Here is a 16,093-nt window from a genome sequence, read left to right as displayed (position 1 = left end):
AATTACACTCATCTAAGAACATGTACTAAGTAAATATATAATGAAGGGGGCTGTTCTTCTTCAAAAAACAGTCAAATGACAAATAACTTTCTTCTGATTAAGGACAACTGTCACAGAAGAGGTTTTTTTAATATTCTCACTGAACAGCATTTCTAGCTAATTTTAAAACTGAAAGAACAAACTAGAGCCTTCCCTTTAATTACATAAAAAGCAGAGAGCTCTCACCAAGGTAAAATAGTTGAGAAACAGGTGGCCTAGAGGCCTCTGATGTCAAGCAGTCATGAAGCTGAGAACAAATTATTGGAAAGCGTCTAAGCTAAAAGGTGAGACTGACCAATAAAGAAAAAAAAAAAGAAAAATGTACGGATTAGGAGTTAGTGAGGAAGACACTAAATTGCATATCAGGAATACATGTTGCTTCTACATAAAGTGTCTTTTTAATAGTTACAATTTGAAAAGATCTGCTAAACTGACAATCTAAATGAGGGTCTGGGACAAAGCACCTGCATGGACACTGCAAGGCAGTTAAGGTGTCCGTTGCCACCTAGTGGCAGTGCAACAAATGCAGAAATGTAACATGCCACTTCCTAAACAGTGGTCTCCACGCTGGGGACAGAAAGGCAACCAACTGCATGACAGGAAAAAATATTAAAATTTCTACTAATAATTATTTTATGTATATTTTATAAATAATTAAGTATGCAAATATTGGCAACACATGCTATATAATTTTGTAATTTAATGATACCATTTTTTAAGTCTCTATTTATTTAATGAAAAAAGTTAGGGACCACTGTACCAAAGGGTTAAAACGATAGATCTAAAGTCTTAAAATCAAAAGCAATCTCAAAGAATTTAATTTATGAGTTTAATTATGAGTATCTCTCTTACTAGGGGTAATAAACTTGAGAGACAACACTATCACATAAAGAATATCCAAATTTTATCCATTGTGCCTCTACAGAAATATATTTTATATGTAATAGAAGATTTTTTAAAATCCCATGAAATATTTATATCCTTAACTCTAATTATATTATTTGTACAACATCCACACTTTAAAATCTCAAGTTATTTTCCCCAAAGATGCTACCACTAGGAAGCCTTCTGCACTGGTACCCAATATATGCTCACAGGATGCAAAATAGTTTAATAAATCAAAAAGATTAAAATGTTGAGCACACAACAAAGGAAATAAAATCTAATGCCACACTAAAGTCTCACAGATGAAGGACTTCTGACTCACCTGTTTCTGCTTCTTTTGCAGTTGCCACATATTAGCTGCATACCTCATGGCATGTTACTTACCTTCTCTAGGTCTTAGTTTCTCCTTTAAGATATCTTGACATGGCACAGTGGTTGGTTAAGGGGCCAGGCCCTAGAGTTAGATCACTTCAGACTGATTCCTACTCCACTACTTCCTAGTTTTGTGACCTTAAGCAAGTTACCTATCTGCGCTCATCTGGTCAACTATAAAGTAGGGATAATTGCAGCTACTTCAATTATCAAAAAGCTGGACAGCACCTGGCAGGTAGTAAATGACCATTAAATAGTAGCTGCTATTATCACTGTCATTGTCTTCATCATGATAACTAATATTTATTAAGCACCATGCCAAACACTTGAATGACTTCATTTATCTCTATAGCAGTCCTATAATGTAAGTATTAAAAATATCCATTTAAAAGAGAAAGTCAAAGTATACAATGCTTGGCACATGGTAAACACTACTGAAGGTAATCAGACTTTTTTTTTAATTATAATAAGGTAAATAATTAAAATTTAATACAGCAATATTTGGTTCATGTTTTTGTATGAGGAAAACAAATTTAAGGACAAAATCAGAAAGCAATATATTTGTTTTAAAAAAAAAACCGAAAAAATAAATACCAACAATCACCAGTAGCTGTCATATATTAAGAACTCTGTATTAGACTGTTTCCCTAAGTAATCATTCTAAATTCTGATGAGAGAATTTGAGACGCTTTTAAAAAGCAGCAGCAGCTATATTCCCCATTATAAGAAAGGCTCCTGGAGCAATGGCTCTTCACTATCATAGGGTCAGGGATACTATTTACACGTGATGAAAGCCATGGACCCTCTCTCCCCAGAGTAAAGAACATATATACTTCTAAAATGTAGCACACAATTTCAGCGAGGGTTTATGGGATCTAGAATGAGACTCTCTGCTCTAGAGATCTGGGACTTTGTCCTTCGTATCTTTGTATTCTGCTTTTATTCTTTGGTATAAATATATATTTTTAAAATAAATGAATTCACAATGTTTCAAGCGTTCATTATCAAATTAAGGAGGATTATGTATAGCTACTATTTGTTTAAACACACCAGATTAGTAAGTGCCATGGGGCTAGTTTCCTATTTCCAGTGTGAAATAATCTTTTGAAATAAGAAAGATACATACGAAAGTAGGAAACGAACAACTGTACTAGACAAAATTTACCACCTTTCAGGAAGACATTAAGACCAGGTTGTACAATTTCTAAACTTAATCAATTGTGAATACAGAATTAAGATGTAAGTAATAGTGATCTTCATCCTACAGATTCCCTCATCCTAGAAAAAAGCCAAAGAATAGTACATTTATATGTCCTACCTGTTATTTATTTTAAAATAAAATACAATAAACTACAGTATTTGATCACAGATATTTAAATACCGGGTATTAATGTATGACACATGTTTCTACAAGGATTAAATTATAATCTAAAATCTTTTTGATCAATAATTATCAAAGAGCTTACCATTTGGGGGGTCTCGTCTTTTCTCTGTTAGGAAATAAATTAAAAGAACATTATTAGACATATGTAATACAAAAATAAACATAAAAATTAACTCTTCTAAACTGTCTTATTCCTTAGTCGATATATAAGTGGTTAAGAAAAGTTTCTCTGAGGAATCGACATTTGAGCAGACATTTGAATAAAATAAGAGAGAGGCCCTAAGGAGAGAACAGCATGAAGGAGCACCATAATACTGAACTATAGTGAGCCAAAGGAACAGTGGAAGGAGAGAAGTCAGAAGGAGAACCAGGGAACTGAATCGTGGGTCCCACAGGTCATGGGTTAAGGTAGAGTGTATTCTATATATGATACGGGTTTTAAATAGTGCAAGTGACATGATCTAATCTTTCAAAGTCTTGCCTGGTTCCTATGTGGAAAAGAGACAGTAGGGGGCATACAGTGACAGCAGGGAGACAAGTGAGAGAGTTAGGGTAGTCCAGATGACAGATATTGACAGATGATGGTGGCTTGGATTAGGGTGGCAGCAACAGAAGTGGTAAGAAATAAATCCAGGACATGCAAAGGCAGAGACAACAGAACTCACCAATAGGGTACATGAGACACCACAGTGAGTCAGAGTGACAAGGTGGAGACAATGCCTTTTACCGGGATGGGGATGACTAGGAAAGGAACACATCTAACTGGGGCTGGGAAACATGGATCAAGTTCTGTTCAGAAATATTAGGTCTGAAGGCTATTCTGACACCCAAATGGAGCACACAAGTCTAAAGGTCAGGGGAGAGGCCAACAGTGTAAATAAGACTTTGGGAGTTAGCAGCGTATAGACAGTATTCAAAGCTATGGGACTGAATGAAAGCACAAAGGTAATGAGAATACCGAGATGTCTGAGCACCGGGGCAGACCAAAATAACACTGAAAAGCTATAGTCAATTAGGTAGGAGTTATTCCAGGAGAACTTCTATTAATCCTTTGCATTCATACTCTTACATACCAGGTTTGACACAATTTTGGTTTCAACGAAGTTCAAAAGTGGTTGAAGAATTTTAAACAAATAAAATTTCCACAGATTTTTCTAACACAAAGTTTTCCAAAAGCTGAAGACAAATACCCATAAATAATGATATAATAAAATAATTACTTTATAAACAGCCATAAACTAAAATTAGTAAGATTTAACTGAGGGACAAAGAGAATATAAATGTGTTACTCCATCTGGTGGTCTGATGAAGTAATTTTCTGAAATATTTGATGTAAGCAAGTCCTACCTATGTCAATGAATGTCAAACCTCTGATTTCCAAGGTGATGCCATCTCTGCATCCAGAGAGGAAATACTTCTTAAATTGGTGGTGGCACAAAAATGGAAATATTCTGAGATAAATGTAAAGTTCAAAGTATAAGTTCTAAAAAGCAATTATTTAGAAACATGACACTATCCTGGCTTGAGAGCCATTTATATAAAAAAAAAAAAAAGAGAGAGAAGATTTAGTTCAACGAAGAAGAACAGAAGCTAACGGTGTGACGTACTTGCTAGAAACATTAGCAGAACAGCATTTAATCAAACCAGGGGACGTTTTTAGTATCTACTAAAACTGGTCATACAACTTTTGAAGTACAGTGTTCCAAACTAAACACCATATTTGAAGCTGGACCATTTCTTCAAATCTGGACCACCTGAAGACATAAAAATCTATAGTGGATTCAGTGCATAGCATACAGGATGATGAATCTATAAATCACATCATGTAAGGAATAAGAAACTGGAACTAGTTAAACTAAAGAAGTGAAGACCTAAGGAGGACATGATAGATGGCTTCCAACATTTAATGTCTAATGGAGGGAAAAGAAAACAAATTCTTTGTTGCTCCAAAAGTTAGATTCCATACACCTAAGTTAAAGAGAGGCAAAGTTGGAAGTTGATCATATTTATTCCTCAGCATTAAATCCTTTCCTAGCATGGAATCAAGTGGTAAACACTCTCTGCCCCCAAAAGAAGTAACAAAAGATAATAGGCTCCTAGTAATTCTCCTATTCACTCATTACAAGGGGGGATATAACAAGATGGCAGTAAGTGAGGCAACAACTTAGTTCGTTTTATTTTCATTTTCACATTACCTTCCTCTGAGAAACCCGTTAAAATAACAAGAAACATGTATAAAATGGAATACATGCTTTTATATTCCTGCTTTCCAGATCCAGTGTCTTCCTTTTCCATGACTTATTACCTTCTATTGGTAAAACATATCCTTGAATACAGTGATTTTCAAACTGGGATAACATGTATATATGGATGTACAGAAATAGTTTTCAAGGAGTAGTACATGGGCTTGGCTAGTTTTAAGGGGATCTATTTGCTGATCTCAACCCCCATAAGTTACGTCTCCTAAAAGTGATCTGCTTAAGAAGATGATTTTGGAGAAGTTCACCTTTCCTAATCACCCTCTCCCACTTTACAACAGAAAGGCCTGGTGCATCGCTGTCAGATAGTTCTACACCAATTAATTTAAAGCTCTACACTATCCTATATCATTCTCTAATTGTTTTATATGTATTAGGTCTCATGCATTAAACTAAATATCTTCTGGTTTTATAATATCGAACATCAGGGACAGAACAGAGACAAGGCAATGTTTACAGATCTTGTTTGCAACTTTGCTTATCTGCCTCTAGGCCTGCCTAAAATCTTTGTTCACAACTACAAAATACTTTTTAAAATGTAAGTTACAAATAATGCTATAAAATGCAAATTTAAAAGTCATTATATATAAAATGTTATCAACAAAAAAGCTTATTGGAACGAGTTCTTCAATAAATTTGAAAAAAATTAGCTCTCAATAAAAATATTATTTCTTTTAAGGTAAGGATCAGCAACCTGTTTTTTATAAATGGCCAGATAGGAAATATTTTAGGCTTTGCAGGCCATACAGTCTTTGTCAGAACTACAACTGTGTTGCAGCAAAAAAGCAGCCAAAGACAACATGTAAACCAACAAGCATAGGTATGTTTCAACAAAAATAGATGGCAAGCCAGATCTGTCCCTTGAGCCATAGTTTGACAGCTCCTGCTTAAAGAAATTAAAATTAAAAAAAAAAAAAAGTTTACCAGATTTTCTTTGTCGCCGACCCAACAAGTCTGTAACTGCTTTTCGGAATTTTTTTGCTTCTTCTTCATTGGCAAAATTAAGAGCCACTTGACAAGTCTGAAATATATTCATCAAAAAAAGTAAACAATAAAAACAACAAATTTAGCTTTACTTTAAAAAGTTGATAACCAATAGAAGTTCATTTATGAAGAAAGAAACCTTAACTTTATTAGCAGACAAGAACTTATTTTATGACCTGAATTAATTCACAAAGGCAAAAAGCATGGAGAAGGCAAGGCAGAGTAAAAGACGACTATTAGAGAGGTTACCTACTGCAGTAGACACTCAAATGTTAAACTGAATACTTCACCTTCAATTAAAAAAAAACAGTAAATAGAATTTGATCAACAGAGCTCTATAAACATTTGGTTTGAAAAGGCAAACACTGGAAACGATCAAATGCAGATCAATTCTATCTTTACTAGCTTTATGTTTTTATTGCATAGGTTAATTATAGCTTAATTATTTAAATTATAACCTTAACTCATGTAAATTATTAAAAATGTGGAAATACACTGACATTATTTATTATGGCATTTAATCCATAATAGACTATCAAGAAAAATATGAAAAATAACAAAGAAAATATTTTCTGAAAAGATGGATACACCTTCTAATCCAACCTTATATTGTAGAAAATTTAGGAAATACAAATATGAAAACAAGAAAACTTAAATCACCCATAATCTAGTCACTCAGACAATTCCTGTGAGTGTGTGGTACAGAAATCCTTCTAACATTTTCCCCAAGTACATGCAATAATTTTAAAATTCTGTTTCCCTCCCCATTTATTATATTTTACTACTCTTCCAGACCATGAAATACTCTTTCACAAAATAACTTGGGGCAATATAAAATTCAATATTTAAGTTACCATGGATTAGTTGTTTCATTTTTATAGATAGGAAAACTAAAACCCAGGAAGGTTAAACTATCTGCCCAAAGGCACAGAAGATGAAAAAATAAAACTTCTTTTCTACATACCAAATTACATTAGCACTACTCTTTGAAACCATATTCTTTTCTGCCTTTAAAATCTTAGCCATTTCTTCTGATTAAGTCATAATATCTGTGAAGAGGCTTTTAAAAGTAAAATAATTCTTTATATTTTATACTATGCTTACACAAAAAGCTCATAAATACTTTCCATAGACAAATGTAAAAGCAATTACATTAAACAGAGCAATGAAAGAAATACAACTTACATCTCCAGCAAAGGTATGAAAATATCCTCTAGGACTATTATATACAAAGTTATTGTATAGTTCTTGTTCCCACAATAGTTTCCCATCCTAGAAAAAAGTAAAAGTTAAAATAAGAGTTACCAAAAAGAAAAGCTCTAGGAAAAAAAAATTAAAGAAATTATTTATATTAATAATAGCTTTTAGATATATACAGATCACATACATGTAAAATATATAAGTAACATATCACACAATTTAATAAGTAATAACAAAACAGTAAATACTGGATATTTCTTTCATAAAAACTACATATCAAGTGAGTTGAATTCAGTATACTAAGATATAATCTCACTAGCCAAGCATTCCCAAGTACAGTCACTTGGTCAAACACACAACTAGAACAATTACTAGACGGCCAGTGTTGGATAGAAGGGATAGGATACTTTTGAACATGCACTAATTATCAGTGCATAGTTCCATCAGCAGTATTAAGACTGTGTTATCAAATACTCCACGAAGACTTCATCCTCCGTTCCTCAGTTCTGTAGATGCTGGGAGGGTCAAATATACCTTTTCTGTACTGCTCATTCACAATCTTTGAATTCTTACTTTTGCAGAGTGGTCTCCTACTTAAACACTGGTATAAGGAGTATCAATCATGTGCAGAGAGACTGATGAGTAAAGCACACCGAGGTTAAACTACAGTTAAGAGATCCAAGGATGATTATCATATTCACAGCTGCAGTACAAGAAATAATAATCACCTTTAACACCAAAGGTGCCTAACTGCAAGTATTCAGCAATGGTTATCTACAATCGGAGATAAACGGTTAGAGAGATATAATCACTGCCCTATTCTGAAACACAAGGTTCTACCCAGACCACAATTTAAAAATATTTAAATACGCTATACACACATTATGACCACTGTAATGAAATCCTTGTCTTCTCAGTGGAGTTACGTGTATATTCGATTTCTAAACAATGTTTCTCATTAGTGACGAGAAATATCAAAGGACTTAGGGGTATCTTTTAAACTATGCATATGTCCCCCACCCCCCAGAATCACTGTCACAGTAAGGCCCTGTTAGTGAGAGGAGTATGCCACATACTCAGCTGCCTTGGGGTATGGAGAAGGGGATGTTAAGAATGACGAATTTTACAAAGTGCAGTTACTTAATCTCAGGGAAATACTTTGCTACAGACCCAGGTGGTTATCCCATTTCACAAATAAATAAGCTAGAGCCCAGCAGAGTAAAAACAGTCTAATTACCATCCATCTAACAGTAAGTATCATCCCAGAGTTCAAAGTCAGTTTTGGTTTTTTTTTTGTAATTACAACCTCATTATACTTATTGCCACATATAAATATTAAGCAAGGAGGCTTATCCACAGAAAAGATTTTAAAAGATAAATGGAGATGTCACCTAAGCTAAACGATAATTATTTTTACAGTCACTGTCAGAGATGAATATCTGACAAAGGGCATCCACTCTAAGACAATGTGGATTCATGTTCAAGTGAGGGATACAAAGCTGTGAAAATCCGAACATACTTACGCTGAGAAACAACATAAAATGGGTAGCAAATACATTATTATAGATACTGTCTAATGCTTTAAACCTGGGCCAAAGTAAATAAGTACATACCAAGCTAAAATATACTTCTGTAGTTCCCTGAAAGGACTATGTACTCGTCTGCAATGGACAGGATAGAATAAAAAAAAAAGTATTATTAAAAAAGGAGAGAATGTGGGGAAAGTCCAAGGCCCAAAGGAATAAAAACAGACAAACCAACAAAACCATTAATGTGTGGGAAGAAAAAATGGGGAACTATTCATGTTCCAGCTTAGAACGTGTTCCTATTTGGTCCCAATGCCCATGCTTCAATATCTAAAACCAAGCTTCACTCTTCTAATATTAATTTAAGTATAATTTAAATATTACATACAGGATAAACAAATCTATACTAAATTATAATTGAAGTAGAAGACCTAGTCACCTACAGTTTAAGTGGAAGTAAAACCAAACTCACCTTGATATCAAATATTCTTAAAAAATAAGATCTTTGTGGATTGTCCTTAACAAGACAAGCAACACCACTGCACTTCTTTGACCACATACAGTTCCGATCTGCTGCATATAACTGTACCACTGCTGAAGACATAGTCTGCAAAACATAAAATTTATAGCCATTAGGTTCAAAATAATACGAATAACCACAGCTCCTGCTGCTACCTTGACAGCAATCTCATGAGAGACACAACCAGAACCCCCAGCCAACCTGTACTTAAATTCCAGACCCAAACAAACAAAAAAGTAATAAAAATTGATTGTTATTTTAAGCTACTTTTTGAAGTAATTTCTTTTGCAGTAATAAATAATACAATAACTATATTAAATATAATTATTGAAAGCTAACATTTACTGATGCTTAAAATGTCAGGAAATGCGCTTTAATAAGGACTTCTAAATTTAACTCCACTTAATTTTCATTACTATTATAACCTCACTTTATGCTTGAGAAACCCAAGGTTAAAAAGGGTAAATAATTTGCTCAGTATCACACAGCTAAGCAGCAAAGCTGAAATTCCTATCCAGACAATTTGTGACTTCAGATCCTACATTCTTACTCCCTCTACTACACTGTTTTCCAATAAAACGAACATTTAAGCAATAAAGTAGCAGTATTAGTAAAGACTGACCTCCATAAAGCAGTTAACCACTTAAGTATAGGTACTAAGTCAAACCTGAAAGCAAGATTTGTGGTTACTAATTACAGTGCTGGACACTTTGAACATATTATCATCCCAAAGATAAATTTTAACATCTCCTTTTTTAAAGATGATAGAACTGAGGAAAAAAAAGATTTTAAGTGAATTGTACAGGATTACACAGCTTGAAAGCTATATTGAAGATATGAAAAGTGATTTGAGCAACTACTGTCCCAATTTTCCCAAGGATACGTATGTACCTAACTAGCACTCTTTGAGATGCACAGGAAAGAAGCTAATTCATTATATGCAATAGACACCTTAGAACATGCATTAGGGTTTTCCAGTACACCATGTTGCCACCTCCCTCATGACTGTATCATGAAACAATGGAAACCTTCATTTAATTCTAAATTCAGTTTCCTTTATATTATAATCTAGAATGTAACTAGTCAATCTCAGTTTCTGTAAGAGTAATACACCCATTTACTGGCACAGCACTTACACATCCTCTGAAAACAATAATCACGTTTTCTGATCCAGGAATCTCACTCCTAAACTAGAAATTGAGGAAATAACTTGAAATATAACAAAAATTATATTTTAATATAAACATAAAACAAACCATTTATGTGAATATATATTAATTATGTTTTTTTAATAGAAGGAATTTAAATAACCAGAAATAGATGATTTAGTAATTTGGTACATCAGTTCAATGAATACTGGGCGTTGTAATAAAAAACAGAGTACATTAAGATTTGGAGATGCCACTGTTTTGGATTACTTATCTATGCCTGAAGAATGCCCTCCTTTAATAAGAGAATTTCAAAGACTTATTACACATGCAAGTCTTTTCTAATAATAATAAAGGCAGAAATGTAAGATCAACTGCTGGGAATCAAAACTTCAGAAAGGCTTTCCCAGAGAACTGTGTTACACATTTTTAACGTTTGCTGACCAAACTCTTCTTTGAATTTCAGAGACAGTCATGAACAGGACACAAAGCAACAGAAGTTCCACAAGAGCCATTTTAAAAATTATGAAGATGGCTTAGAAACAAGGACTTTGGTTTTAAAAAGTAGCCTGGAGAATGTGAGTATGCCGTCGGCCTGCTCAGAACATACCTATGTTCTGCAAGTGCACACCCTCAGCATGAGAGCGCCACAGGCTCCCTGACCCCGGGCATCTAGCACTGAAAACTTCAGAAAAATGGGCTTTTCATATATTAGCTTAAGATGTTAAAGATCAAGCAGGAGAATTAAAAAATCAGATGAGAAAATCTGTTTTCTGACGAAAATTCATATGAATTACAGCCCTGTTAGTATGGTGCTGTCAAAACGCATTCATTCATTTTTAAAAATAACAATTAGGAAAATGAGACACCAAGCTCTAAAAACCTTCTTACTTTACTTTTTAACCAGAAAACAAGAAGTTGCAGCTTGCAAAAGAAAAAAATGTGTTATTAAATAGAGCCTGAAATTCCATTATGGAAATCCCCTTGCCAAAGGACCAAATATTAACACTGTAAAACACTGTCTGGATGTATATATGAACTTAAAACAACAACAAATTCCCCACCAAATCCCATTTAAACATTTACATAAATTTAAAACAAATTCTTAAAACATCTGCTTTTAAGAAATAAAGACCCATTAAATAATTTTATAATTTTCCACGCATAGTTGGCTATTATAAACCTTATTCTAAAACAATTTATGAAATTTTAATAATAAAGAACCCAACTTATCAGCAACTTTCAGTAATGGGATTTTCAAAATTTTGCTACAGTGTCACTGTCAATCTAAGTGTGCCTCCTTCATTCCTTCTTATCTTAAACCGGCAAAGTCTGAAAATTATATACTGTAGCACCTTATAAAACAGAATAATTATAGTGAATGCAAGAATAGCATAACATTTAATACACAAATGCCAGGAATAAAAAAAAAAAACAGTGACTATCCCTAAAACTCTAGACTGACAGTGGCTTAATTAAGTTTTTAAAAACATTCTTTCCATTCCTTTAAAGTAATTACAGCAATCAACTCCATTACTTTCTTTCATAATCAAGATGGTATTATTGAAAAACAACCTAAGGACAAGTGCTTAGAAAAGGGAATCTATTTCTTATTAGCCCCAAAATGTTAGGGTTAAAATCTGTTAACCAAAAGGGGGAAAAAAGTACTATATCAACTATATTAACTTTCGTAGAAATAGAACCTGTCCTATCTCACGCATTCCTGATACTTCAGTAGGGTTACTGCAATAGCACATCCATCATCAGAACTTTCACTGTTAAGGGCAGAAATAAGATGGAGGATAAATTCTGGGGTATGAATTCCTCCCACTGTCCCTCAGCAGGGCACTGCTGACTCTGCACTAGTCAAGAAGTATTTCCCTGATTCTCCAGGCTGAAATGACTGCTTTTTCTTTGTGTTTCTAAAGTATTTTTTGTGTGTATCTTGTTACATCACAGATCTTATTCTAAAATAGAGTAATTTTCTGTATTTACTATTAAGTAGATTGTATGCACCTAAAATAGTTTTGCAAGCCTATACTTCCACTTCACCTATACTTTGCCCCAAGTAAGCAAACATGTGTTAAATTAAAAATTACATATTCTGATTTTGAAAATGATACTATGATAATGAATAAGAGAATGACCTTTAATTTGAGGATACATACCCTGAAGTATATGGGGCATCATATCAGCAACTTATTCTCAAGTGATTCAGAAAATAGTAATGCACATGTATATACACACTGAGGAAACCATGGTAAAATGTTATAAATGTTTGACAGATATGGATGAAAGATATACAGGAATTCTTTACACTGAATTTGCAACTTTTCTGTAAGTATGAAGTTATTTTAAAATTGGAAATTTTTAAACGCACAAGTGATTCATAAAAATGTAAGACTCTTAACCCACTTCCACAATCATGACAGTCTTGGGCAGGAGGCTTTCTTCTCAGAGACACTGCTACCTCTACACAGTTAGCCACTGCCACACTGACCCTAAACTAAGAAAACCGCCACTTCTTCCAAGTCCCTCTATACTAATCCCACTTTACTACAAGGAGTTTCATCCTGAGTAAGACTCAAATCACAAGCATCCACCACTTCTATAGTTTAAATTCCTTTCACATTATCAGAACCACCACATTATGTAACAGGTCAGAATAAGAATTTCAGGTCAAGAAAACAGATGTTTATTATAGAATCAACTAATGACAGAGAAAAGACTGGAAAATACCAGGACTTATAGATCCTTGCTTGACAGCCAACTGCCTACAACAAGTACTATGACTTAATACTGAATAACTGTCTACAATGATGATTATTTTAATAATCCAATAAATATACAATAGTGTTAAAGAAAATAATTCTCAAAGATATATTTTCAATGAATATTAAAAATAAAGTGAGCATGGAAAAAGAAACCATATGACTGAATAAAGTCTTTTCTATAATCATAATGGCCTGGATTAGTAGTCAAAACAATTTCAGCGTTTTTTATGTGTATGTGTAGCCCGAAGTTCTAAAAACTAATTTAGGAAAATCCATCCTAAGTTTTATTATACAAAAGCTAAGCTTTATATATGTTCCTAAATACTCTGATGATATATTCACATGAAATGTCCCATTATTATCCTGAATATGAAATTTGAATATGAATAAAAGGAATTTGAAAAGTAAAGCAAGATAAAGAACTTGGTTATTCCTCAATTAAAAAAAAATTTAACTATAAAAAATCTGAATTCTTATAATTACTTAATTATACAGCAATCTCAAAGAGCAATTTTCTAAATAAAGTATAATATGGCAATTACATGGCAACGTAAAAACCTAACAGAGAAACCACCCATTTGAAAAATAGAAACCAGTACCAGTAAAATTTATCCAAAAAAAGAAAACACAAATAATTCACTTTGGAAAGAAGAGATTTTATCACCTGGTAATTTCCACAATGAAAAATAATCTGAAAAAGGAAGGAAGGAAGGAAGGAAGGAAGGAAGGAAGGAAGGAAGGAAGGAGAAGAAAGGGAAAAAAAAACCAATAGAAGATGGTAGAGATTTAAAAAGACTATGTTAAAGACGAAATAATAATTTTTAAAAAGCAAAGCTGGAGCAATGGAAGAGAGGAGTACAAAAGTAGTAAGTAACAAACAGAATCCCAACAGTGAAGAAAAAGGGAGCCAGATAAAAACAGCTGCTGCCTGAGGGACAGAGCACAAGTAGTCTTTTAGGTCTTAGTAGCCGTGTAAGAAAACTGGTGCTGGGTATAGTTGTTCACCAAATGTATACTGGGCACCTACCACGAACACGGGACTGTATAAGTGGGGGTGGGAATAAAAGTGGAGTGGAAGCAAAATAAATTGGACAGACACCTCATGAGTTCTAACAGGCAGATAGACATTAATAACTATTACATAAGCTATAAGGGAAAAAAATCCAGTATGCAAGGAAAATGTAAAATATACCTAGCATGGAAGGCTTCCCTAAAATGACACTGTACTTGAAGGATGAAAAGGGATGAGGCAGGTGAGCACAGAGCTGGGAAGAAACAAAGACTATACCACGGGAAAGAGCTAGGGGAGTTTCTGGAGTTGTGCAGGGTGGAGGATAATAAAGAAATGAGGGGTATGGAATAAGGTTACAGACAATATTAAAGTAACATCAAACAGCTCAACCCTGGTTGAGAGAGATAAACAGCCACACAGTTTGGAAACGTTGCCTGGAGGTGTGGCACAGTAGTTTATCATTTCTGTATTGGCCCTTGGATGCCTCTCAGGATCCAAGTTCTTGTACAGCCTCCTCCCCTACCGACTCTGGGTTTATCCGTATGACTTGCTTTAACCAGTAAGACTTCAGGCAAAGCAGAGCTTGAAAAGCACATGCACGTTGTGGCTTATCCTCTTGAAACTGCTGCCCTAACACCTGGGGTGAAAAACCACACAGAGAACATGAACATGGCTGCAGTCATGTTCCCTGCCCTCGCCGAGCCCAGCTCCTACCAGACTTACCAGCGGAATGCCACTACATGAGTGAGCCGAGGTGACAGGAGCAGACTAACCGCCCAGCCAATCCACAGAACTGTGAAAAATAAACTGATATTGCTTCCAAGTCACAAACATTTTAGGTGGTTTGTTTGTAGCAATAGCTAACAGATGCAGGGAATTGTTTTAAGATATTAAAAACCGTAACAACCTGTAATAGATAATTCTAGCTCCTTCTTCTATTCCATTTATACTGGACCTGTGTTTAAAATTACCAGTAAAGTTATCCAAAAATTTAATCTACAAATCATAAGAATTTTAGAGCTCACTCTCATTACCAGTACACTTTCTTTTTTGAAACCACTTAAAAATAACTTTCTAAACAAAAGCCTTACTAAAAGAAATATGCTGTGCAATAGACTAGGTTCACTCACTAAACCACTCACACCCACACATCAATCATTTCATATAGTGCCTGTGATTTAAATTTCATACATCTAGAAAAATGTAAATTATATGGCACAAATCTTTAGCATTACCTGCGAACAATCAAAATTATAGATACTAAAACTACAAATGGCAAGGCACTCTGTACTGTGAATTTTCTACTTCAAGGACAATTACATACAAAGGCTCTGAGAGGGATATGAATCTCATTACATACTGGGTCATGTTTGCAAACAGGTGAGGACACTTAAAAAGTGTCAGCAAACAGGTATGGCTTGCTCTCTTCTGCTTCTCCCTGCCCTGTAGCTTATGTAGACCTGCTTGAAAGTTTTTCTTCTCTTTTCTGTTGCCTCTTCCCTTTGTCTGCTTCTCTCTTGCACGGTCAACTGGATTATGGTAAACTTAAAGTTTAGGTTTGGGTTTTCAGGAGTTCCTTAGGATTCTCACCTCAGCTCACCAAAGTTTAACATTATCAGCTGAGACACAAGCTCTGATGACAAACAAATTTATACAGACAGAGAGGTAGAGAAGTAGAGAGAGAGAAGGAGAGCATGTGTGTTTCTGCTACCACTTTCCTGTGAAAATAACAATTTGGGATGAGAGGGTAGAAAGGTAGGCACTTTGGTCACTTAATAGGATTTGGGTATTCCTGAATCCTAAAGCCAAATGCCATGTAATACCATATCATAAATTTACCAAGCATATAATCTAATCCACTTATTTTATGGATGAGGTCACTTTATTTGCCAAAGGCCATATACTGGTCAGCTCTGGATAAATTTTCCAATAGCTGCTCATTTTCTATTCACCATACACTATACTCATTGATTCATCCAGTTCCTATATTG

At 34.2% G+C, this 16,093-nt stretch overlaps 1 protein-coding gene across 2 annotated transcripts in view; it reads right to left on the bottom strand.

Moving 5' to 3' along the window:
- The window catches only part of WASL (WASP like actin nucleation promoting factor), a 69,634-nt gene that overhangs the window by 28,572 nt on the left and 24,969 nt on the right, over positions 1 to 16,093 (bottom strand). For both annotated transcript variants that reach the window (XM_032483584.1, XM_032483585.1), the window contains exons 2-5: positions 9,121 to 9,255; positions 7,108 to 7,194; positions 5,863 to 5,959; positions 2,763 to 2,786 (exon numbers count right to left, since the gene is read on the bottom strand). In XM_032483584.1, the coding sequence (XP_032339475.1) occupies positions 2,763 to 2,786; positions 5,863 to 5,959; positions 7,108 to 7,194; positions 9,121 to 9,255 (343 nt within the window). The remainder of the gene's footprint in view (positions 1 to 2,762; positions 2,787 to 5,862; positions 5,960 to 7,107; positions 7,195 to 9,120; positions 9,256 to 16,093) is intronic.

This window comes from Camelus ferus, chromosome 7 (genome assembly GCF_009834535.1).
Source record: "Camelus ferus isolate YT-003-E chromosome 7, BCGSAC_Cfer_1.0, whole genome shotgun sequence".
Taxonomy (NCBI): domain Eukaryota; kingdom Metazoa; phylum Chordata; class Mammalia; order Artiodactyla; family Camelidae; genus Camelus; species Camelus ferus.
This window is presented reverse-complemented; position numbering and strand designations above follow the sequence as displayed.